At 42.0% G+C, this 26,136-nt stretch overlaps 1 protein-coding gene across 4 annotated transcripts in view; it reads right to left on the reverse strand.

Moving 5' to 3' along the window:
- Positions 1 to 20,024: 20,024 nt before the first annotated feature.
- Positions 20,025 to 26,136, reverse strand: part of TBX15 (T-box transcription factor 15) — a 120,391-nt gene continuing 114,279 nt past the window's right edge. For all 4 annotated transcript variants that reach the window (XM_066268113.1, XM_066268115.1, XM_066268116.1 and 1 more), the window contains one exon: positions 20,025 to 21,582. In XM_066268113.1, the coding sequence (XP_066124210.1) occupies positions 20,798 to 21,582 (785 nt within the window). In that variant the 3' untranslated portion in view covers positions 20,025 to 20,797. The remainder of the gene's footprint in view (positions 21,583 to 26,136) is intronic.

Raw genomic sequence — 26,136 nt, forward strand, 5'->3', positions numbered from 1 at the left:
CAAATGTAGTAATGTGCAACGAACCACACTAAATCTGGAACTAACCACAAAACAAATAGAGCATACAACCAGGTAGCCAAAGCTTAATGGGAATCATTTATCTCATACATAATTTTGGTCTGTTGTGGTTAAGAAAGCCATGCCGTATGACAATGTTAAACCCCAAAGCACTATTAGTGTTAATATGCCCATGACTTTCTGCCAGCCAAGTAAAAATGACCAAAGTATCTTCTTTATAATAGTACATTCTATTGTATTTAGTACAAAATTTCCTGAAAATCATGTTAAACAAAGTCTCACTGTATTGTTAATGTAAGTTAACTTTGAACGTGGCATAAAAGAATAAGAAGCAAAGGGTGCTTTCTTGAATAAACATTTCTTTGTAGATGTTCAAATTTTTAAATTCAATGAGAATTTACTCACATAAAAACAATGTACAAAGAAAAAAAAAACATAAGTTAAATTTAACATATCAGAAAATGGAATTCTAATTAATAATTTAAATCACCAATTTTTTTCTTTAGATTTGCTCCTACATGCCAGAGAATGGGAGAACAATGAAGATATATATTTAAATAACAAAACAAAACAAAAAGCAGGTTGCTCATTGTAGCATCCACCGGGGTACAAAACAGATGTCGGAGACTTTCAGGAATTTAGATGGAAAATTTATTGGCCAAGCTTTTAACCTGCGCAGGGGCAGACTCTTGGGTGTCTCAGGGACACTATACTCTTAAAAAGTCGCAGATGAGAGCCATGCCCAAACGCTTACAAACTAGGTCTTATATAGGCTGAGCAAGCAAGCAGTTTCCAAAAGCAGACTTGGCTATTAGCTATTGGCGGGGGGAGAAGTCACATGACATAGTAACATAGGGCAGGCAGTGGAAAAGTTTTAAAACTGTTACAAATCTAGATAAACAGGATTTGGGGGCTGGGTCAGCTCTAAGTTCCTTGTTCCTATGCAACCTCTCATGCAACCTTCAGGGTAAGGCGGGTCTCTACATTCCCCCCTTTTTCTTAGACATGAGTTAAACCTTTGATTCGTTTTCTTCCCCTGCTAGGAGCGTGTAAGGCTGAGAAAGAATCATGAGCTTAACAACTTCTATTCTTTCTTTGATGAAACCTAAAACCTTGTTTAGGATTATTGGTCCAATAAAATATTAGAGTCTTTATTCCTTAGAGAAGGTGACCTTGAGAGGCTGATTGGGGTCCCGTCGCACTCGCCATGTCCTATTATTCTCTCCTGGTTCCTGGGCCTGCTTCACATGGGATAGGTGGATCCAGTAGGGCTTCTCAGCAATTCTAACAGCAGAAGGTGTGCTGAGCAATACCTGGAATGGCCCTTGCCACCTTGGCTCGAGGTTTCCCCTGCGATGATTAAGGATCCATACCCATTGTCCAGGTTCTGGTGGAGGTTCTCGGGTGCTGCTTTCTTTGGGCTGCTCTCTTTCCCTCCTTAGTTTCTCGCACTTCCTCTCGATCGGCTGTAATGCCTGTAGGGACTTGAGGAAATTATGATTAGATACCTCTATTTCCTCTCTAGTGAGCTGGGGAAACTAATGGAGTAGGTTGTCCAAACATGAGGCTCATAGGGAGTCCACTTGTTTGACATATGGGGTACTTCCTGACCCGAACAAGGCGAAGGGGGAGTAACTCTACCCAGTTCTCGCCGGTCTCCTCCTTTAACTTGATTAAGGTTTCTTTTAGGGTCCTATTCATTCTGTCTACTTGCCCAGAACTCTGAGGCCTGTAAATGCAATGTAATTTCCAGTTAATTCCTAACCTTTCAGCTAACTCCTGAGAGATTTTATTTTTTTTTTATTTTATTTTTTTTTACAGAGGCAGAGATAGACAGAGGCAGAGATAGACAGGGACAGACAGACAGGAACAGAGAGAGATGAGAAGCATCAATCATCAGTTTCTCCTTGCGTGTTGCGACTTCTTAGTTGTTCATTGATTGCTTTCTCACATGTGCCTTGACCGTGGGCCTTCAGCAGATTGAGTAACCCCTTGCTGGAGCCAGCGACCTTGAGTCTAAGCTGGTGAGCTCTTTGCTCAAGCCAGATGAGCCCGCGCTCAAGCTCAATGGGTCCTTCCGCATCCCAGTCCGACGCTCTATTCGCTGCGCCACCACCTGGTCAGGCCTGAGAGATTTTAGAAATGAAGGCTGGTCCATTATCAGACCCTACGGCTATGGGAATTCCATATCTAGGGATGATCTCTCTTAGTAGGATCTTGCAAACCATGGAAGCAGTTTCACCTTTAGTGGGAAAGGCTTCTGTCCATCCTGTAAAAGTGTCTATTAGCACAAGTAGATACTTAATATCCTGCCTTTCCTGGAGTCATTTCTGTGAATCTATTTCCCATACTCTCCTGGGCACTTTCCCCTATATCTAACTAAAAGGGGGAAGCTTCTTTTTTATAGCATTGACCTTAGCACAAGCCTTACATCTAGAAACTATAGATTGTACTATATTCCTAATCTGAGGTCCCCTATAGTACTTCTTAATTAGTTGTTTCTCTTATTTTGCCCTAAGTGGGAACTTGCGTGGATTTCCTTTGCAATTTCTCCTATTATTCCTTGGGTAGGTAGAGTCTGATGTCAGGAAGTTCTATCCACTCCTGCTTATTTCTTTTACCCCTAATTGCTTTCCTTCCTGCTCTTCTTCAGGAGTATATTAGGGTCTGAGGCAGCAAGGGTTGAGGCAAGAGCCGAAGAATGTCTGCAGTCCCTTCTTCCGCAGCTTCTCTGGCAGCATGTCAGCAAACGGTTTCCTTGAACAATGGTAGAGTCCCCTTTTGGATGTCCTTTGCAATGAATTATGGCTACTTTAGAGGGAAGCCAAATGGCATCAAACAGGGCTAAGATCTTAGTCTTATTCTTAATTTCCTTTCCCCCTGCCATTAGCAAGCCTCTTTCTTTGTAAATGGCACCGTGAATGTGAGCAGTGGCAAAGGCGTATCTGCTGTCCGTGTAAATGTTGGCCACTTTGCCCTCAGCTATCTGGAGGGCCTGTGTAAGTCCAATTAACTCTGCTCACTGTGCAGACGTACCTTTTGGTAATGCCTTCTGCCATAAGACACTGTCCTGGGTAGTTACAGCTGCTCCTGCATATCTTTGTCCATCTCGGACATAACTGCTTCCATCAGTGAACAGCGTGAGGTCTGCCTTCTCATAGGCCTGGTTCCGAAGGTCCGGTCTGGCCCCTATGACAGTGTCCAATATCTGTCTGCAGTCATGGACACTGATGGGTTTGGCCAACAGGTAGCAAGGTGGCAGATTTAAGGCTGCCGTCTTCAAGAATGCACTGCAGGGGGATTCATAACTGTGCTTGGTACTGCGTCAGTTGTGCATTGGAGAGCCACCTATCCGGTGGGGTACGCAGCACTTGTTCTAGATAGTGCTCTCCAATAACCTGGATGTCCTGACCCAATGTCAGCTTGTTGGCCTCCTTAACTAGGATTGAGGTAGCAGCAAGTGCCCTCAACAGGTTGGCCAGCCAGACACTACGGTGTCTAGCTTCCTGGATAGGTTGCTACAGGCCTCTTCCATGGCCCAAGCTCTTGGCTGAGGATTCCCAAGGCTACCCCTCCCTTTTCAGCAATGTACAACTGGAAAGGTTTGGCCATATCTGGTAGCGCCAATGCCGGGGCAGCTACTAGGACTTCCTTCAGTGCCTGGAAAGCCTTCCTTTCCTTGTCTGTCCAAATAAACTGTTCTTCTTTGCCCCGTGTTAATTCGTGGAGGGGTCTGGCCAACTCTGCAAATCCTAATATCCAGAGTCTGCAATATCCTACTGCTCTCAGAAATTCCCGCACTTGCCTTTTGTTAGTGGGTTCTGGGATCTGCAACACAGTCTGAATCCTTTGGCTGAATAATGTCTTTTGTCCCCCTTGTAAGTTATACCCCAAGTAACTTACAGTTTGGGTGACAATCTGGGCCTTCTTGGCAGAGACTGGATATCCCATCTGCTGGAGATCCTGGAGTAGGTCCAAGGTGGCCGTCCTGCATTGCTCTTCTTCGGCTACAGCGATGAGGAGGTCATCCACGTACTGTAGCAGTACAACTGATGGATGGTCAGCTCGGAACCCCTGCAAGTCTTTGCTCAGAGCCAGCTCGAGCTGTCCTTCTGGCCTCCGACCAAAGGTCCCACCAAAGGGGATCCCGGGACGAGCCCCCAAAATGTAGCATCCACCGGGGTACAAAACAGATGTCGGAGACTTTCAGGAATTTAGATGGAAAATTTATTGGCCAAGCTTTTAACCTGCACAGGGGCAGACTCTCGGGTGTCTCAGGGACACTATACTCTTAAAAAGTCACAGATGAGAGCCGCTGACACCAAATATTTAGTATTTAAACTCTTCCTTCCAACTCCTCTTTCAAAATAATGACATCAGCCCTTCTTCAGTTTGTCTAGGACCTTTCTTGATATTTGTGATTTCTTAAGCATTACCAAGGAGAGTTTCTTCATCTCATCTATAAAATCTTTTGATACTCGGGGTCTGATTGATCTGGATCTAAAGAATTGAACTTACTGACATCTGAAGTTTGCTCCTCAAGTCAGAGAAAGCGCTTGCAGCTACCAAATACTGTAATCATGACTACAAATAATCCCAGCGATAGGTCAGGAAATCTAATCTTATTTATGGAGCACTTCCAGGCTGGGAAACCTTAGTGTCCACTCAGCTATGTGCTGAGGGTCTGCTATATGCCAGGCACTTAACACACATAACTCATTGAATCTTAACCATGAAAACTGAGGTTCAGAGAAGAAAGCCAACCAAGGTTATACAACTGAAGTCAGGCTGAGTCAGGAGTCAAACCTAAGTCTGTCCAAGCCCAAAACCTAGTTTCTGCCACCCACTGAGCCATACCTACCTTGTTACTAGGACTCTCATTCTGTCTTCTCACCTATCTTGACCTTCAATTCCCTTTTAATCATATCTGTTCTACACTTTACAGTATTGAGACACTTCTCCTTGGTGAAGAAAATTGGGACTTGTCAGAAACTCAGGTACTTTGCTTCCTCTCATGTCTATCATACATATTAAGCATTCCCCAAATGATTGACAAGGTCTAGCAAAAGTTTATCATTTTTTCACAAGCTTCACTTATTGTGGACTTTTTTGTTGGCCCCAACTTCATCCCCCATCTTTCACCTAAAACACATTGATCATGTACATGATCCTTGGTTCCTTTAGGTCCTATGCATTCTGCTCTTTATCAGAAGTCCATATGTCTTTTATCAAACTGTCTTCAAAACCCAGTCTCCTAAACATCAGTAGTCTTCCCCTCTCTTCTTTCTATGAAGCTCTTAACTTCAGCTGAAAGGTTCTTCTCAGAGCCTTGCCCACCCTCCTTCAGGCCCATTCTATCCCCTCATAGATTTATGAACTAAAGACATAGCTGTCAACTAACTACTCTTCAGTATCAGCTGAACACTCCCAGTCTCCCTTCACCTGGTGGCATTTTCCTCTTTGGAAAGGACTGGTGAGGTGAGGTACAGTGATTCTAAATGCAGCTCAGAGAAACTGCCTAAATTGGAGAAAAACTGCCTGGGTCCAAATACTGACTCTACTATCTACAACCTCTGTGACCTTGGACAATTTACTTAATCTCTCTGGTCACAGTTTATTTATCTGTAGGTAAGAATAATAACTGTGCTAGGAGAAATGTTGGCTATTGTTTATCATCAAGTGAATCTTAATGTTGGCATTTTTGTTCTAGGGGTCAGTGAAAGAAGGAAATATTTGAGAGTCAGGAGCACTGAAGGTTGCCACTAAATTCATACTGTGTGAGTGGTTACCTCACATATGCAGCTATGTAATTTCTGAGTTGTAAATGTCACCACATCCAAGCCAGAGGAGAGAAGTTACAGATTAGATGCCAGGGAAACAGACCCAATGAAAGTTGTCAAACTGCAGAGCTCACAGCCCCTCTAAAAAGGGCACCTGTATCAAACCAACCTCAACATTAACAATGTTACTTTATTTTTTCCCAAGAGATACCAAAACTCTGGACTCTTACATAAAATCTCTCAATTTTTAAATGTTGGTGAATTTTAAAAAATATATTTAACATTTTACATGTTTACTAACAACATATGAACAGTTTGCAACTTCCAGTCTAAAGTCTGAAGTCTGAATCCCACACTCTTCTTGTCATAGAAAAGACTGTAGCTACCACATGCTGTAACCATGACTACAGATAATCCCAGAGATAGGTCAGGAAACTTTATCTTATTTATGGCGCATCTCCAGGCTGGGAAAGCTGCGTGTCCACTCAGCTATGTGCTAGAGTCACCCTTTTTTTGTCACAGATATTAATTTACCACAAGACTGCTCTTGTCAGATCCCACAGAATCTCCAGGTCAAATTCCTGGCCTATCCCAAGATTCCAGGCACTCACCGGTGATCTTATTTATGGTGTCACTTACTAATGGTGCCGAGATGAAGAACCTGGTGAAACAGATGCCAGGCAAGCTGTTGCTAAAATTATCTATGTATGGTGAGAAGCAGGAGAACCCACCCCGGCCCTCCGCATGTGCGGAAGCAAGGCAGAGGTTACTGGCGCCAGCACCCAGTGTTCACGGTCAGGCTGGCCGAAGCCCACAGGATGGTGCATTTAGGGATTCCAAGGCTGGTGGCAGCTGTTGAGTCAGCCTTGCTCATTGGAGCATTATGAGGGAGCTGAAGAAGCTTTGATAAGTCGCTAAGAGCCAAATCTGTCTTTGGAATCCAACATACTTTTCCAACAGATTCAACCCATAAAGGCTAGAGCTAGGCTAAGCTAAGATTTAATACTTACAAGTGGCCAAAATATATATTTAAAATTTTATTTCAGTGTTGTTTGAATTGGCATGATAGGTAGATAGGTAGCGAGAGTGTGAGAGAGAGAGAGGGGATCTACATAAATGTTTATTTATAGAAAACTGGATAAAAATTATAGTACATCCATCCCATCAACAGAAGCAGCCAACTAGGGGATAAATGAAATTATTTTTTAAAAGCTATTTACAGAATAATATGTATAGTATTATTACTTTTTGGTTAAAACCTTATATAAAAATAAAGAGAAGGAAGTAAAAACCCACGTGATATATGTAAATATAAGTAGACATGTGAGTGTGTGGGCTGCACAAGCTTCAAAAAAGAATCTGGAAAGACACATACCGATCGGCAATAGTGTGCCAGGAACAAAATTTTTATTTTTATTGAATATATTTTGTTTTGTTACAATAAGCAAAAAGGCATTTTATAAATTTAAAAAGTGAATATGTAAAGAAAATATTTAATCCCTGTCAGATAAACTCAACTGATAATTAATTAGCATCTACTGTGACTCTAACACTGCACTATATCTCATCAAGAAAATAAAAGAAAAACTCCTATCCTTGAGTATTATAATTCACTAGAGGAGCATAAATACATACATACATATATATATATAAATAATCAGAAATACACATATATAAACATAAATTTACATATACACACACAGGGTGGGGCAAAAGTAGGTTTACAGTTGTGAGTACATGAAACAGAGTTTATTCTTGTATTATTAATTATTGTATTATTTCTCATATGAACAACTATAAACTTTCTTTTGCTACACCCTGTATTTATGCTCCCTTAATCCAAGTAATTGAGTTACCCCCTTTCATAAGAAAGCTATAATTATTCTTATTTTATAGATGAGGAAAACTGAGGTTCAGAGAAACTGAAGGACAGCCAGCAAAAGAATTGAGTTCTGATTCTAAATCTAGTGTTCTTTATTACCAAATGCTTAAAGGTAAATGTTTTCTTTGGGGTTTCATATCAGTCAGAGTGTCATGGCTCTGAAGAAGAAAGGGTATTTTTTTTTTCTTCTTTTCCAAGTGAGAAGAGGGTAGACTGACACACTTCCACATGCGCCCTGACTGGGATTGACTCAGCAACCCCCATCAGGGGCCATGCTCTGCCCATCTGGGGCCATGCTCGCAGCTGAGCTCTTTTTAGCACCTGAGATTGAGGCTCCATGGAGCTATCCGCAGCACTCGAGCCAATGCACTCAAACCAATCAAGCCATGGCTGCAGGAGGGAAAGAGAGAGAGAGAGAGAGAGAAGGGGACAGAGTAGAGAAGCAGATGGTCTCTTCTCCCGTGTGCCCTGATCAGGGATCAAACCCAGGACATTGAAATGCTGGGCCGACACACTACCAACTGGTGAGAGCTAAAGAAAGGGTATTTTAACACAAGTAAATTAAGAAGCATTTGGAAGTGCTTAGCCGGAGACGAGATACCCAAGTTTCAAGTTTGACTTTCTTCATTAGTGAGGTTTGTCTGGTTACTGTGGATCTTGCTTTTCACTTATTTCTTTAAGCAGAATCTACTCCAAAGATTGACCAAAAATCATGCAGCATCTGAGGTGGAGCATCAGAGGTGACATAGATGTTAGAAATCACCTCTGGTGACATCTCTATCTAAGACAGGAAACTGTGGCCCAGAAGGACCTGGAGACTGTACTACAGTTGTCTGAAAATCAGTAGGACTGGAATTTGAATCTACTACCATTTTGGCTGATGCATGCCATGCTCATTCTCATGAATGACCCAGTGAGACATCAAGTAGAATTCCTAAGTAACCCTGTTTAGCATGCAGGTGCTCTCACCAGTTGCAATCCGACCTCACTGGTTCAAAGTTCCTCAGATCAGCCTTAATGGAACAGGCTGTCATGCCATTCTAATCATGTCATTTTTGAAACAGCTTTTGCTAACTTGTGATTTTATTACAGGGAGACAGATGGCAAACACCATCACAACTAGCATTTATCAAGTGCCTATTATACAGCCCTTAATGAGAATGGAACTTTTAATTACATATTTTTCTAACAATCTAGAATGTATATTATATCTCCACTTTATAGCTAGTAAACAATAAAATCAAAGGCTCAAATCCAGGCCTTCTAAAAGTGTATCTAGGACATGTTCCCTGTGTGCTGCCTTCCACGGTGTAACAGGAAAACCACTGGATGTGGCCCAAAGACTGTAGCTTCTTTAGAAGCAAAACATGCTAATAAAATCTCTGCTACCAGAGGGGAGTCAATGGAAATCAAATCAAATAAGAGTGAATTGCATTCTGTCATCTCCTGACCTATAAAAGTGAATTAGAAGACCAGCCTCTTCCAGAGTCTCTGCTCATTTTCCATTGTTCCAGACCTCTGGATCTTGGCTTCAGGAAAGCTTCCTGCTCTCTTCTGATCACAGCAAAACTCCGTTCTATTCTTGGACAGTCTGTGAAATCTGTGCCCCTTTGGAACAGATTATAGGTCTTAAGTATCCTATATCTCTCGTCCTCTGAGTTTCTGGAACTGGGCGTTCATAAGAGCTGAAACAAAAAAAAATAGGTTCTCCTCATGTAAGTCTAAGGGTTACTCTACCATCCTCTGACCTCCTTCTTAATGTCTCCTTGTTCTGATCAGGTCTCCTGCCTAAAGTTACTGTAGGATGTGGATAGTTTTGTGTGCAACAACAGGTACCATCAGAGCTTGTGTTCCTATAGTACACCTCTTTGCAAAGCAGCATTTTCCCTGAGATAATGAGCTAGAATTAATATATCCCATACTATTGATTCTTCTTTAGTTATTTCTCTAAACAGAAAGAACTATGACATTGAAAGTATAAAATGCACCTAAAAAATATTCTTTGGTAAAACCCAATAGAATCGAGGTGTGACATCCCCAAGAACAGCCAAGTCACAAAAGAGCTAGTCATGCTGGCAGCCAAGTTAAATAACTCATAATTTTTTATCTCTGGGTTCTGCTAGCACTCTTGAGTGAGGGCTTATGAAATGCCTGAACAAGCAAAACGGCCCCTGTTGAATCTTGCTTGACTTGGCCTTCGCATGGGTAACTCTTCTGTGATTTGGCTTTCCCCACACATCTCACACCTTCCCATAAGTGACCTTTTCACTCTGTGGTTGGCTTTTCTGTGGTGGGTTAAGTGCCTGCACACATTCTCATCATTGGGTTCCTGGTGTGAAGATGATGTGGCCATACATGTGACTCTCCAGATATTACAATCCTTTCTGGAATAATTATGGATAAAAATCAAATGGCAAGATGATATATGCCCTGCATGTCTCCATGATGCGGCCTCTAGTATCTCCCTGAGCTAGCCAGTACTTTTTTTTTTAATTATATTATACATATCTAATGGCACCTAGTCCCTTGGACTCTAAGTGGTAGAGCATGCACTGTTATTTCCTAACATTCCAGAGCTGTTTCCTCTTATAGGAAGTTTCCCAGAATTCATGTCCTGGCAGTGGGCTTCTGCATTTCCTTGGGGCATTAGTACAGGTCACTCTGGTCCTCAGCTTTACCATTTGTTTGTGTTAAGCAGTCTTGCTTTTAACCATCATTACCTTCAGGAAGCCTTCCTTGAACTCTGGATTTGCTTAACTTCTTCTTTTCTGCACTCTCAGAGCATCCATGTTTATCTGTATCATACAATTTCCTCACTACAATAATTGCATCTGTTTCTGCTGTCTCCACAATAGACCCTGAGCTCCTAAATTATATGGACCAGCTCCTACCTATCTGTATATTAACAACACCTCACACTGTGTCCTGCACAAAATAGATGCTCAGCACATGTTAATGAGCCATTGCTAAAGATTTAGGTGAGTGAGGTTGGGGGAATATTATTTCTAGGCCTGTAGATTAATTCTATTCCAGAAATTCTTTTTGTTGCCAGTCTTACTTTGTCATCAGATAATAAGTATGGCTTGTGTTGACACTCGAACTGAAGAACACACAATCAAATAAAGTTGTCACCACAGAAAGACTAATTTAACATTCACAGGGTAACTTTATTTACTAGGTCTTGCAGAGGGCCATATTGAGGGGGATGATTGACTTCCCCCTTGCTCTCACTTTGTAAAGAGACAAAGAATTTCTCAGCCACTTTGGACTGGTCTTCATTTTGGTTTATAGCTCAATATTGTCTGGCAGCATCTTCTTTAAGTCCTCCCAAAAGGCTCTGCTGGGCTTCATGGACACTATCAATCTGTCTGATATGATAATGGGCCCCTCACCCTCTTTGTCAACTTTCCAGCCAGACCCCCATTACAAAAGCATGTTTCTGCATAGTCACAGATCAGGTGCCCCAGAGACGGTCTTAGCCAAGCTCAGCACCTGAGGTTTGCTTGAGGATGTTCCTAAGTGATAAGGAGTCTTGCCTCATGGTCATTTAAACAGAAAACTAAGTCTTTCCAACTCTAGATCTTATGGCTTTTCCCCTGATTACTTTACTAGAGCTTCAATCATCTGATTCTGAATGGTTAAGGAAGGCCTTCCCTGGCCCAGGAGAGTGAGCCCATGTTAAGGGGATGCATGGAGAGCTTTAACAAAAAAATGTATGTGAGCCATAATGCAAAGAAACAAAACCAGCACTTAGTAAAAAGGCTCTATTGAGCCTTTTTTTTTTTATAAGCATGAATCTCTCCTCAGACCAGCAGACTCCAGAAATGGGAAATGACACCTATGGCAGTTTGCCTACGTGTTTCCTGTAACTATGTCTGAATGAAGAGATTGCTGAACTAGTTTCCACTCTTTCTCTGTCTGGTACCTGAAGGGAAAGGTACCATGCTATGTGTTGTAGATAATTGTTAAGCCAAATTCGGAGGGACCCAAAGCATGAAGGACAGGAACAATGTCCGTCATTTACACATCAAAGCTTTATTGTCTAGCTTGGCCAAGCGGCGGCAGCTCCGACAGAAATCTGAGGGAGAGCGCGCTGGCCCTTTGTTTTACTTAGTTTTTATAGTTTTGTAAGTGGGAAGTACAGAAGCAAAAATTGCAATTAAGAGCCCCTTACCGCTATTGGTTATAGTCATATGTCCTTTAACATGATAGGACCACGTTCAATTTGCAAACCATACATCATTTTGGAGAAAACAAAATTTACAAGCCAACACAATGGTAGAAAGATGTCTCTTTACATATTAAAGGCATTCCTATATTATCTAGTGTTTATCTGCTATCTCTCTGTCCAGAGTCACACACGCATTTACATAGGAGAGGTAGTTTCGGTGGGGACAAATGCCCGCACATGACTCATTGCTATAAGAAAAGGTTTATTTTGGCTTTTCTCTTCCTGCACCTGGCTAGCCATTCACCCCTTTCCCCACAGGTGTGGTGGAATGTCTGGGAATCCATGTTTTCCTTCCCTTGGATTTACAATACAATGCCAAGGGCCATCCTGGTTATGCCAATCACACAGTACAGAGACTACTCTCATAATTTCTCTGCACTCCTTAACCCAAATTAATAAAAATGTTCTCCAAGCCTCTCAAAATATTAATTCTGTATTTTTTGGTACCTTACAACACCTGCGGATGAAGTGGCTCAGTGGCTCCTCATAATGGAGTCAGGAAGGAGCTCGGTTCCCAGAACCACTTCTTGGAGAAGAGCCCCTCTCTGGGAAGCCCATATTGGAGTGTGAGATGAGAAAGAAATATACATGATTGTGTTCATATTTGGAGGGTCATTTGTTACATCATCTAGAGTCAGCTTTGGTGGGGCTTTACCTTTCCGTGGGTAGAAGAAGGTGTGCAGTGTGGAAATATGGGGAGAACTCCAAGAATCCTCTTCATTGAATCCAGAAACTTCTCCTAGAATGCAGAACTGCTGACAGTTGACTTGGCAATCCTGTGGCAACCCCGTTGTCTGTTTCAGCTTTACTGGGTGAAAACACTAAAAAGAACTCAAACCTCTTTGCTTTCTGTTCCTCTGCAGGACCTGCAATAAAGTCTAATGGAGGCAGGAAAGTGTGAATATGAAGCAACTGAAGTGGGAAATGCCATTCAGCTGGCCCGAAAAGATGAGGGCTGCGAGCAGCGAAATGAGCTAAGAAGGAAACATGATAGATGTTTGCCTGGCCTTGAGCAGCAAAGTCCCCTTTTGCCATCCCATGTGGCGGTGTACACCTGGCTGGGGAAAGCAAGGGACTGTGTGCAAAGCCTGAAGCAGAGGGCAGCTGTGGATCTCCCCCTGGGGCCCTGGCCAGGGAGGGGGGTGGTGTGTCAGTGTTGCAGGGGATGGAGCCTGACTCCTCCATCAACCCCCAGCTCCCACCAGTCCTTCCTAAAGTGAATGTTCCCAAGGAGACATGATGGAATCCTGAATCACCCAAGTTACAAAGCAAGGACTTCTCACATGAGAGAAAGGGAATCCAGAGTCATGGTGTTAGAAGCAGCAGACTTAAAAATTTGAGATTTGACTGAAGAGTTGTTAGGCAAATAAGTTTTAACAAATGATTAAGTTTGCTAGTTTATAGTTTGCTTTGGGCAGTCTATGAAAGGCTGTGGCAGATTGCAAATTGCGATTTACCTTCCTGCTTGGGAAGGGCCATTGTTTTGCTAATGTTTGCTGGAGGAGGGATTTTTGGTTGCCCCAGCCAGTTTTTGCAGAGGAGCAGAAGGAGTGCAGAGGCAGAGTGCTGAGGGGGCTTTGGGAGCCCTACTAAGGCTTGTCGGGTCCTTTCATTCCAGGAGAAACTGGAGAAGATTCTCCAGTTTGTAGAACCAGAGAATGCATCAGGGCTTTGAGAGCTCTGAATGAGAGGTAAGCAGTCTTCCCTGTGTGTTTGCTCATCGGCCGGTGTGAGACTTTAATAAACAGAACAGCCCACCATTTTTTGGATCCACTGTTTCTTTACCATCTGCCCAAATCCAATTTGAACCTGCATGGCCATGATGGCGGTGGCCACTGGCCCTACAAGAGTAAACATAATCTCCCCCATCCCCACCACCATATCTCATTGTCCCACATGGAGAATACTTTTCTTAACTGTGCTGCTTCCCACTCTCACACCAGGACACCCTCCTTTCTCTTCAGCTTATGCAGTTTTGATGAATTCTTCAAAGGAAAATTCAAATTCAACCTTCTCCACGAACACTTCTTTCTTTATTAAAATTTCCATAAATCTCATTTTTAAAAGAACATAGAATAAAAAGGCTAGGGTTGGAGCACTGTCTTTGGTACTTGTAAGCTCTATGATTTTGTACACCTTACTAACCTCAAAAAGTCTCAGTTTCCCCATCTATAAAATAGGGACTGAAATACAAATTCTACAAGGTAATTGCAAGGATTATAGAATAACTTTGCATAATGTGTAACATGTAATAAACACTCAATAAAAATGTGTTCCCTTCTAAAATTGTGTGGCAGATGCAAAAATGGCTCAGAGATGTTGCAGGTTTGGCTCCAGACCATCACAATAAAGCAAATGTTTGGCAATAAGGTGAGTCACAAGATATGGGGGGTTTACCAGTATATATAATGTATGTCTATGCTATACTGTAGTCTATTAGGTATGCAATAGTATTATGCCTAAAAATGTACATAACTTAATTAAAAATACTTTCATGCTAAAAAATGCTAAACATCACCTAGGCTTCTAGCAAGTCATGATTAGTTGAGGAATTTGCCTCCGTATTGATGAAGACCCAACATCTGTAAAGTACAATAAAGCATAGTGCAATAAGAAGAGTTATGCTGCCTGACCTGTGGTGGCACACTGGATAACACGTTGACTTGGAATGCTGAGATGGCTGGTTTGAAACCCGGGGTTTGCCTGGTTAAGGCACATATGAGAAGCAACTACTATGAGTTGATGCTTCCCACCACCACCTTTCTCTCTCTCCTCTCTCTAAAATTAATAAACAAAATCTTAAAAAAAATAAGAAAAGGTATGCCTGCATGATTTTTACCACCACTTTAATACTGTTATTGCTCCCTGTTTCACATGTGTATATCTTGACTCCTTAACCAGGTTGGAATCATCTTGAAGGTAGAAATTTCCTCTATTCCTATGTGACTTAGACCAATTCTAAGAAAATTGTAGAATACCAAGCTATATTTAATATTTTCTTATTGATTATTGCTCATTAATAATCTGATTGTGAATTGGTTGTCTGATCATTAATTTTAACCTTTGAATCAAGTCAGATAGGAGAATTGACTCTCATTCTTCTGCTATGGAAGTCATGACAATAAGACTTATTGGAACCATAGGGAAGAAAGATTGAGATCTGAGTAGTCTATAAATGGCCCCAGTCTCAGGAGGCCAGCAGCAGGGCTTCAATGAATAAGTATCAGTGCTACAAAGCCCTTGCAGGAACAAAAATGCCTGGCCTCAGCTGATGCAAGACTAGCAGTTGCATCCTCCAGTGAGGACATGGCCACCCTCAGCATAAGCTAGTAAGCAAATTCTAAGATAATGTCTGCATCAGTAGAAAACCCTACCTAAATGAACCTTTAATTTTACTCCCAATCACTCTCTATCATCCTATTATTTTTAAATGTCTCAAAATGACTTTTGCAATCTGAAATTATACTATTCATTTTTTTTGCTAAAGTATTCATTAGCAAACTATTCATTAGTTTACTAAAGTATAGCAGTGCCCCCTTACCCAGGGAGGATGCATTCCCAGACCCCCAGTGGATGCCTGAAACCAGAGATGGTACCAAATCTGCATATACAGATGCTCCTTGGCTTACAGTGAAGTTATATCCAGATAAGACCATCATAAGTTAAAAATTCATTCAATACAACTAACCTACCAAACATCATAGCTGAACCTACCCTACCTTATATATGCTCAGAACACAATATCCAAAACACTGGCAACACAGTACACTGTGGGCTATCAGTTGTTTGCCCTCATGATCTCGTGCTTATCTGGAAGCAGCTCACTGCCTGGCATCATGAGAAAATATTGTGCCACATATCAATCATCCAGGAAAAGATTTTTGATTTTGACTCAAAGTATGCATCAAAAAGTAAAAAAAAAAAATGTAAGTCAAAACATTGTAAGTTGGGAACCATCTGCACTATGTTTTTTCCTATACATTCATACATATGATAAAATTTAATATATAAATTAGGCTCAGTAAGAGATTAACAGCAATCACTAATAATGAAATAGAACAATTATAACAAAATACTGTAATCCCAGTTATGCGGATGTGGTCTGTCTCAAAATGTCTTCTTGTACTACACTCACCTTTTCACTTAAAGGAGCACTTTACAGTTTCTTTTTGGCATGTTCAAATTACCAGCATCAATATTCTTGGGGTCATTAACTTGAACACAGGCACTACAATACCTCAGCAGTCAACCTAATAACAGAGAGGGCTACTATATAAATGACTAACTAGTAACCTGTGTACACACTGGATCCCCTGAACAGAAAGACAGTTCATGTCCCAGAAGAGACACAGATAGGGATAGGCAGCATGAGATTTCATCATGCTGCTGAGAAGAGTGCAAAATTTAAAACTTATAAATTGCTGATTTCTGGAATTCTCCACTTAATATTTTCAGACCTCAGTGGACCATGGGTAACAGATTGTGGAAAGCAAACCACAGGTAAGAGGGCACTAATGTATTCCCTAACAGTCTCCCACTAGACCATGAGCTTCTCATAAGCTAAAATATGCCAATTGTTCACTGCATTGGCCTCATCTGAGAATGGTGTTTGATGCAGAGTAGGAACTAAATAAGTATTTATTGAGTTGAACTCGACAAATCAATGAAGCTGGTCACAGGCACGGACGGCCCTTTCTGGAAATTAGATCTTCAACTGACAATCATAAGAAGATAAGCTTTGTGAAAATTTATCTTAGTGGCTGAATGTCTTTGGGAAGACAGCTCTCCTTTAGCTTGCTGAATGCAAAGGGGTAGATACAGCAGAGGTTCTCAAATCCTCAGAGGGCCAATCAGTGACTCAACCATTGACATCAATGAGATAGCTCTGCCCATCAGTCTCAGCCCTCTCTCTTCTCACAAATGATAAAGGATAACATAAAAGTGAGTGTTAGTCTATAGGCTGCAAAAAGTTTCTGAATGTTTTGTTTTATTGAATTACTAGTTTGAATGGAGATGCTATCATGTTCCCTCTAAAACTTACTTTATTGACTTTTAAAATGTTATTTCATTCTTAGCCTGTCATTCCTTATTTCTATAAAAATTCTGAGCATCCTTCAAAGCTCAATCATGTTCTCCCTTCCCAATGAAAACAATTCCACCCTCATTTTTTTACCCAGAACACCTCTGAATTTGCAGAGAGCATCTTTTATCATTTGTCTCACATGTGTATGAATGCCTGAAAAGTGAATCCTTTTGAGAAAGAAACGAATACATGTATTTTTTAATCCTTCATTGTCTGTAAAGATGCTGGCAAAGAATACACCATGAAAAACACTACATCCTTGTTAACCTATATCCCATTAATTTGGAGTGAATGATAATTCAGCTATACAATCATTTTGCATTGTCCTTGAAAAATGAGTTTGATTGATAAATTCAGCAATAAGAATGGATATGTATTGAGATTCTACAATAAGCCAAGCACTGTTCTAGGCATTGAGGATGCAAAGAGGAACAAGACAGCTTTTCCTCAGGAAACATGAGCAATGTTAGAGCACCTTAACTTACAGAGGAATAGTCCTTTCACAGGCCTTTGCATATAATAGTATCTAACAGCACTTTGTATATAACCAATGTACCTATTACAATGAATTTCTACCATTACATTTAAGAGAATGGGGGAGAGCATATTCTTGACTCTTCTTTATCCAGTTTATGTTAAAATAAATATTTTTATTACTTCTGTTATAGAGAAAAGCATATGCCATAATTCAGATATAACTGATTTGTATTGTTCTAATTCATTCAAATTACAGAAATGTTCTATACTGAATACAATTAAATAATTATTGCAGTTCTTATTCTTAATATTAAATGAGAATATGGAGATTTCTAAGTCAAGTTTGCTACTTGGCACATTATGATTTTCTATTACAGAAAACTTCAAGTGCACATCAGTGAACAATACTTGGTGAGCTGCAAAATCAGAAAAAAATAATCATAAGCTTCATGTCTAGTTGTTTTAGGTCTACCATTGTGAAGCCAAGGGTTAACTAAGAGATTTCCAAGTAGAAGAGTCTCTAAGTTTTGAGATATGTCATGCCCAGAGATCCTACAAACCATGGAGATCTTCAGTCAGCCACTGTCCCAGCTCTTTTGGCAATGGTCTAGTAGCTGATCGAATTTACTGGCATGCCACTCTTTGAAATTATTTATAAAACCAAAGCAGTGATTAATTAGTGTTCCTGTTCCCCCAAGCCAAGCTCCATTTCCAGTGAATGAGTGCAATAGTCAGCAACCTGAGCCCCCAAAATCAAGTCCTCGTGAAACGGATCAGTGAGATCCCAGTGTAACTGTCCACCAGGGAGCAGTCCAGGCCAGGGGTAACAATGAGAGATTTCAAGAATCTACTGCTTTCAAATTCCATTTAAAGACAGGCATGCCACACTCTTCATAATCCTAGTCTTACATTTACAAAACAATACTTCCTACCCTGTTTACATCTCATGGTTATTATAGGGTTCAAATGCGATAATATGGGAAAGTGCTTTCTTGGGGAACAGCCCTAAACACATCAGGAGGCCCTTAGGAGTTATCATTTGGTGCATGACAACTCAAAAAGTACTCTTCCCATGCTGTGGTGTTACATTCCAAGGAGAAGGTATATATACGATTAAACATATCAAGTAAATCTGACCACAGAGGCAATCTTGGCTCAATCCCTTAGAATATTTCTTCCTCCATGATTGTTCCTCGTGGGACTGCTGGGACTCCAGAGGAATGACTTAGTGTTCATCTCCCAGATCTTGCAATCAAAGTGCCAGCTCAGTCACTTGCTACCTGAGGGAGGGCCTGGCTCAAGTACTTTACCTTTTTAAAGCTAATTTCAAGATCTATAAAATGATGATGAAAATAACACCAACCTCGTAGAATTGTGGGAGGATTCAATAAGATATTCATGTAATGTCCAACACATGGATATGCTGAGGGAGGCTATTGGACTCACTCAGGCTTCAAGTTCTTCCCTCTCTGATGGGCTGATTCTGGACGATTCGCTCAAACTCTCTGGAGCTCACTTACTCATCATAAAATGAAGGTGGTAACATTTTCCTTGTAGCGTCTGAATAAATATCATGTAAAGCATAGAGATGAGAGCACTGTGCTCTTCCTAAAGCACAGTGCACATGCACAGACTAACAGTTACTTTTTCATATAGGCAAACACACAGGAAACAATGGCAAAGATTTTATTTAGCGGCTTTCTGTGCTAGCCACTTAGAAACAGATTTCCGTGCATAAGGGCAAATTTTTATATACCTTTTCTTCATACATATTTTACATGCCCTTTTTATTGCCCCCTTTTTTAATATTCATAATATTGAATTCCCCACTAGGCACATAAATACACTTATCTACAACACTTCAAAACCAAAAATCTTAAGATCTGTATTATTTTACTTGGTATTATCTGCATTTCCACACCATTTAAAAAGTTTAGCTTGCACCAAACTCCACTTGTTTTTCTTACTATTAAAGGGTTTGAAAGGGAAGGGAAGGCAAAAACCCAAAACATCAAAATACAACAAACTATTTGATAAAAATGGAAATCTAAGGGCAGGTGGAAGGATGTAGAAGGCCCACCTGCAATTCCCTGGAACATAACAGCATTTCTCCTGCCACAGGGACTGTGGGACAGCTGATCCAGGACAGGTGTCTGGATCTGACAGGCAGAAGGCCAGGCCTCTGTTTGTCACCTCTGCGCTTGACTTAATATGCCAGGGTCGTAACTTCATCTTCACACTCCCTACATGCCTTCCCTCCTAGGCTGTGTGCTCTGGAATTGGCACTTCCCACGTGTGCACCTTCTTCTGGATCACAATGGTCAGAGCTGTAGGATCAAAATGCATTCCTTGCCCGCTCGTTCTCACCATTGCCCTTGACCATGCATAGTGTCCTAAAGACGTTTACTACTCAATAACACCGTGACTCTTTCTGTAACCTGCGGGTGTGGGGGCTGGAAGAAACAAACCCAAACCAAATTTCCTTGGTGAATTAAAACTCTCATCATCGCTCACACTTCCTCTGTCAGTCTTGCTTTCTGCCTCTCTCTTGCCTTCTATTCTTTCTCTTTCTCTCTATCTTTTCACAGGCACCACTGGGAATGTCAATGATAGCATACTGAGTGAAGACAACCAAAGTTTAAAAACACTCTTTTTCGAGAAGCCAAGTCCAGTTGTAGGACTGATGTCTTTCCACCTCCATCAATGGGAAAGGGTTCCAGGACACACAGTTCACTCCAGAAGTAGGGTAAGCTGCAGGAGAGAAAGGCGGCAGCTGCTGCGGGCCAGTCCATCTGGTGTTGTACAAAGACATGTTCTCCGTGAAAGCACCCTTTCCAGGCCTCCCTCCACAGTTTGCCCAGTTCTGAGTCAATGTGCGTGTATGCGTATGCATGTATGAGTTTGTGTGAACCTATGTGTATGCATGTATGTATGTGTGTGTGGGTAGGTCCGTATGTGTGTGTGGTTGACTTCTCATGGCTGCTAAATGCTAGCATCTCCCTCAACATTGTTATAAAATGATTATTCAGTTTCCTTAAAGGCCACTCTGGAGTAGACAACGCTTTATAAAACTAAGCTTTGGGAAGGCAGGAAAATGGCCACTGAGTTGGAGAGGATTCCAACACAAGTATACGTCAGTGGCTTATATGTCTCTTGCTGTTCTTGGATATATGCTTTCCTCCTCCAGAAAAAAAAAAAAAAAAACAAAAAAAACCAAAAACGCAGTTCCTGTGTTTCAAAGGCACTGGGCTCCCAAAGAAGAGGATCTGCCCATGGAGACTCTGGGGCCTTGGCTGCTGGAGACTCCGTGGTACCAGGATGCGCCATTAAACCATGTGCACGGACATCTGGGAGGAGGAGCTTGGGACTGCCCCATACTGCCGGCCGTCACAGGTGTTATTTGCCTGCTGGTTGTTGGGGGAAGGGCTGATCATGTGCATGCTATGCTCCATCCCCGTGGGCAGGTACTGCCTCTCTCCGAAGGCCCCATTGGAAGGCGAAGAACAGAGTAAAGTGCTTTGAGAGGCGCTCAGTTTCTCTGGGCTTGCAGCTAGCCTAGGGGAAGTGGGGAAATTGTATCCATACAGGTTGTAAGGGTTGTGGAGAGAGAAGGCATTGTAGGAGCTCTGCTGCATGTGGCTGCCCCCGAACATGTGTGCTGAGGAGGAGGTGGAGGCTGCATTGCTTGCCTGCATGACATACTGAAACTGGGAGGTGGGGAAGGACCCCAGTTGGCCACCATAGGCTTCCATCTTGCTGTTGCCAGGCAACGAGGGTGGGGTTGGTATTCCTGAGATCAGGGATGGAGTCCTCTGAGGCATGAAGGTTTCAGATGGCTGAGTGGCTGTAGCAGCGCCACTCTGGAGCCTGTTGTAGCCACTGTCACTCAGTCCTGGGTAGCTCTGCAAGGCAGCCATGTTGCTTCGGGCACATGGTGGGTAATCAGAGAGGTTCAGGTTACATAGCTGGCTCTCTCGACAGCCCACGTTGAAAGTGTTGGGGGCCAGATGAAAGGTTGGAGGAGAACAGGATGGAGATAAAAGATGAGAAGAAGCTGAAGGGGATGGTGTGCCAGTGCTGGAGGTGGTCGGAGAAGTGCCTGTGCTGCCGCCTGAAAAATAAAACATGAATTCCATTGAGAGGGAGCCCTTTAAGTTGAGTCCATCTAGGTCAGATGCAAGCTGTGCACAAGGTCCCCTCATATGTCCAGGATGGCCTGATTTTTACAGAACTGTTGCTTTCTCTTAACTCAGCAAACGTATGCTAACTGGTTCCACTTGTATGTGCATGCATGCACACACACAAACACTCCCAAAATGAGGACAAAGGTGACAAAAAGGAACACTAAATTCTTGTTTCTCTGTAAAGTCTTATTTTGTTTCTTAAAAAAATAATAATAAGTCTTCTAATATTCACTTTGCCATTTCTAGCTATCAACTTCACTTTCCAGTAAGACCTCTGGTAATCAGCATTAAATCCACTAGCTCAGCTTTCCCCAGATCAGTGAAAAAGCATTAAATATGTATTTTAACCTGGCTCTGTTGCTAACTTCACTTTATTTAGTTTTCCAACAAAAAATATAAGTTACAAATCTCAGGACCTGAATCTCAGAGGAGGTGGATTACTTGGGGCAGGTGGCCCGGTCAAGGCTGAGGCCTGGGAGAGTGAGCAGAGGGACCCAGGTAGTGGCAGTGCAGTATGGGAGTGAAGTTCTGTCACATGGAAGATGCTGATCGCACAATTACAAGGACTAGGTTAGCATAAAGCAAAGCTAACTCAAAACGAAATCATTATGATATAGAGACTCTACTAATCTCCTTTTATAAAAGTCTGCCTAGGCCCTGGCTGGTTAACTAAGTCAGTTAAGAGCATCATTCAGAAACAACAAGGTTTTGGGTTTGATCCCCAGGCAAGGCACACACGAGAAGCAGCCAATGAATGCACACCTGAGTGGAACAACAAATGCTTCCCTTTACCCTCCCTCTCTCTCCCTTCCTCTCTCTGTCTTGGAAAATAAAAAAGAAATTAAGCCTTGGCCAGGAAATCTCAGTGGTTGGAGCATCGTCCTAGAGTGTGGAGATTACCCATATGATTCCCTTGTCAGGGCACGTACAGGAGCAGCACAATGTTCCTGTCTCTATCCTACCTCTCAAAAAAAACCAAAAACACACACACAAAAAAAGTCTGCCTAGTCTGAGACTGGAACAAAGCCACCCCAGAACAAAAATTACACATAGACTGAAAATGAAGGGATGGAAAAAAGTATTTCATACAAATGGAAATGAAAAAAAAAGCTGGGATAGCACTACTTTTTATCTATAGTCTTTGGGTTTGAGGACAAGGACCAAATGGGTCATAAAGTCCAGAGATTTACATTCTACTCACAGCTCAGCTACACTAACCCCCAATCTGACCCTAGGCACATCACTGTCCCCTCTGGGCTCCACTTTCCTCATCTAGAAGACGAGAACTTGAGTTGGATCAGTGGTTCTCAACCTAGAGAAGCTGTGACTTCAAAAATTGCTGAAGTTTCAGGATCTCACCTCCTACAACCTAAATGAAAATTTCCATGCATGGGACCTCCATATCCATATTGTCTTAAAACTCCCCAAATGATTCTGGCATGCGGCCTCAAGTGAAAACCAATGATTCAAAATAAATTCCTTATTTCAAAGTACTCAAGTAATGATTCCTAAACTTGAGTGTGCTTAGGAGTAACTGGAGCGTGTGTGAAAACCCAGATCACTGACTCCACCCCCAGAGTTTCAGATTCTCTAAATCTGGGGCAGGGCCTGAGAAGTTACATGTCCAGTAAGTTCTCAGGTGATATTGATGCTGCTGGTCTACAGAGCACAGTTTGGGTTAGAGGACCTCTCAGTCCTTGTCAATTCCTAAGTCCCTAAATCTGTATCTGAAAGGGTCACTCTTATGAAGTATGGATTTTAGAACTAGATTGGTGGCAGATGCACCAAGAGATGAAGGGCCAGTTCAACACAACCTATTTTGGCCTTCAGATAGTTTAAGAAAGTTAAAAATGACCTTTGCAAGCCTCCCCTTGTCCAGGCCAGGAAGCAACAGTGCAGCATCCACTCCTGTATTCCCACTGGAAGTTCAAGACAGTGGTGTGTACTAGGGCTTCTGGACCTTTCATTTGAATTCTACAGAATGAGCAGATGTTTTGTCTTCCATAGGGAATCTCCCAGGACAGAGTTCCCCCTCTAGAGCAGGTTGGGACTTTCCCAGAGCTACTGAAACCTATGACTCCCCATGGAGCAAGGTACCTTTAGGTCATCCAAAACTCATAGAGACTCTTAGAACCTGAGCTGCTATAAAAGAATAAAGGACACTTTAAGTGGAAAGAAGCAGGAATAAGGTTTTTATCAGGGAAGGAAATGTAAAGAAAACCATTAAGATTCCATATATTGAGATGCAAAGAAACCATCCATAGTGTGCCAGGGAGGAGGGTCTAGATGTACAAATAGAGAGGCAGACACCTCAAAGAGAAACCAAAGTTAATTTTTAGCAAAATGGAAAAAAAAGGCTGTCGCCTATAACTATGTAGCCTATATGATAGTAGTATTGGGTATAGAAATACAAATTTAGCTCTTAATAGTTTTTCCAGAGTTAAATTTTTACAAAGTCTAACTAAGATCTCTTCATTGGTCAAAAGAACTTCCCCAGTGAACTTCCAAGGTAGAATTGGATTTAGTTATAAATAGCCACTGATTTTAGAGTCACTTCAGGAAATTCTCCTTTCTTGTTTCTCATTCATGCCTTAGATTCCTTTACAACAGCTAAAAAGACTTATTCCATAAGTTGAGATAAGGCCAACATTGTAAAAATGACTGGAAGACATAAGCCAGCAGCTGACCATGGAAGGAAGAGCAGCAAGCCCGAGCTGAGGTTCCCTGGCACCCATCCAGCTCATGACCACATGCAGGGTGGGTTATCTCTTCACTCCTCTCATCTGTAAAATGAGGAGCTAGAACTGATGGACTTTAGTTTCCATTTTTCTCAGAATCATATTTGTGTCAAGAGGAATCAATTGCTGCTAAAGTGTGAATGGCCAATAACAAGTACTTTCCAGGAATCCTTTTAATATAATGAAGGCGTTCTGGAAGGGGGAGACTGAGAAGGATGAGAAAGAACCTCTCCTGAATGCCTTCCATACCGGGCCTTAGGGAAAGCTCAGGGATTCACTTTCTGGAACCCTGTGGTTCCTCCTAGAGACATTCTACACATTTTCCTTGATTTCACCCTAAATGCCGTGAGCTTCTGTGAAATAAATGCTATGGCACAAATGGAGAAACTTGATTCCAGCTGTAAAGACAGTTGTGTTTTATGGGCTCTGTATCTGGTCTCCTCTCTTTGAACGTCCATGCCTGCTCCTCCAGATCTGGTGTTTATGGGGTCCCCCAGGGGACCTCCTGTTCAGCACACTGTACTGTCCTGTTACAACTATACTCCATCAGGCGCTCGCCCTCGCCCTGCAGCAGGATGTGCTGGATGGAGCAGATGACTTTTTACAACTCTAATAGTTTTCTCGGATGGCCCAAGATGGAACGAATGGTACTGATTTAAGGCCTCAATTGGTTTCACTACAAAAAAAAGAGGGAGTATGAACTATTAACAAGTTACAGGGATTTCTGCTGAGCAGATGAGAGGCACATGTTAAAAAGTTTGTAGTCAGCTTGCTTTGGCTTTTAAATGATATTCACTGGAAATGAGACTTGGTGGCCTGCTGAGCTTCAGAGTGTGGAAGCCCCCCATGTGAACTAGTGTTTGAAGAGGGAGAGCAAACCTGTCTAAGAGATGGTCACAAGGCTTCCTTCCATTCACTATGAAGAAGTGCTCTAATGCACTTAAAGTATCCAATACAGATCATAGCAAGCTTTCAAAGTCCACAGACAGAGACAACTGTGGCATGCATTTTGCAGAGAAGCAAACCAAGATACTGAGAAGTCTTGACTCTTGTATGATCTAACAACTTGTCAGCTGTTAAACAAGATTGGGATTGCCAGCCAAATGCTAAATAAGCCGAAGGAGGCAGGCTGCCCTCCCTGTGCATTTCAACACTTGGCTGCCTTGAGGCCTCTTGTCAAAGAAAAGCTTGGGCGGAGTGGGGGGCAGGCTGCATGGACAGGCGGATATGGATACGAGGGGTCAGAGCTGCCTCTCGAAGGAAAGCCTGCACCCTCACCCCCTCTCTACCCGCTAGGTCCAAATACTCTAGGGTCTTGATTTAAGCTTTATTGAATGACGAACATGATCTATAGAGTCAAACAAACCCAATTCCAATCTCAGCTGTTATCTTGACCTTAGCAAGTTAACCTCTCCATATAGATAGAATTATGAATATTTACCTGGTAAGGACATTTTTGAAAACAGATAAAATAATACATATTACCAAGTGCATATAGGCATTAAATATTTGCTTCCTTCCTTTTCCCTTGCAAGAGTGAAGGAGTGGAGGGAAAAGGAAGCTTGGTGCATCTGGGTTCTGAGGGAATGGCCCTCAGGTGTTGGCCTCTGTCCGTGGAGCTAAGGATCTCGGTCTCCACCCAGGTGAGCATTGTGTCACAGGCAGATGCCCCCATGTCACAGCCTAGAGGAACCTCCATGACTGTAAATGATAGGCTCTGGGCATGACAGCTATGGACCCACC

Source organism: Saccopteryx bilineata, chromosome 3 (genome assembly GCF_036850765.1).
Source record: "Saccopteryx bilineata isolate mSacBil1 chromosome 3, mSacBil1_pri_phased_curated, whole genome shotgun sequence".
Lineage (NCBI taxonomy): Eukaryota > Metazoa > Chordata > Mammalia > Chiroptera > Emballonuridae > Saccopteryx > Saccopteryx bilineata.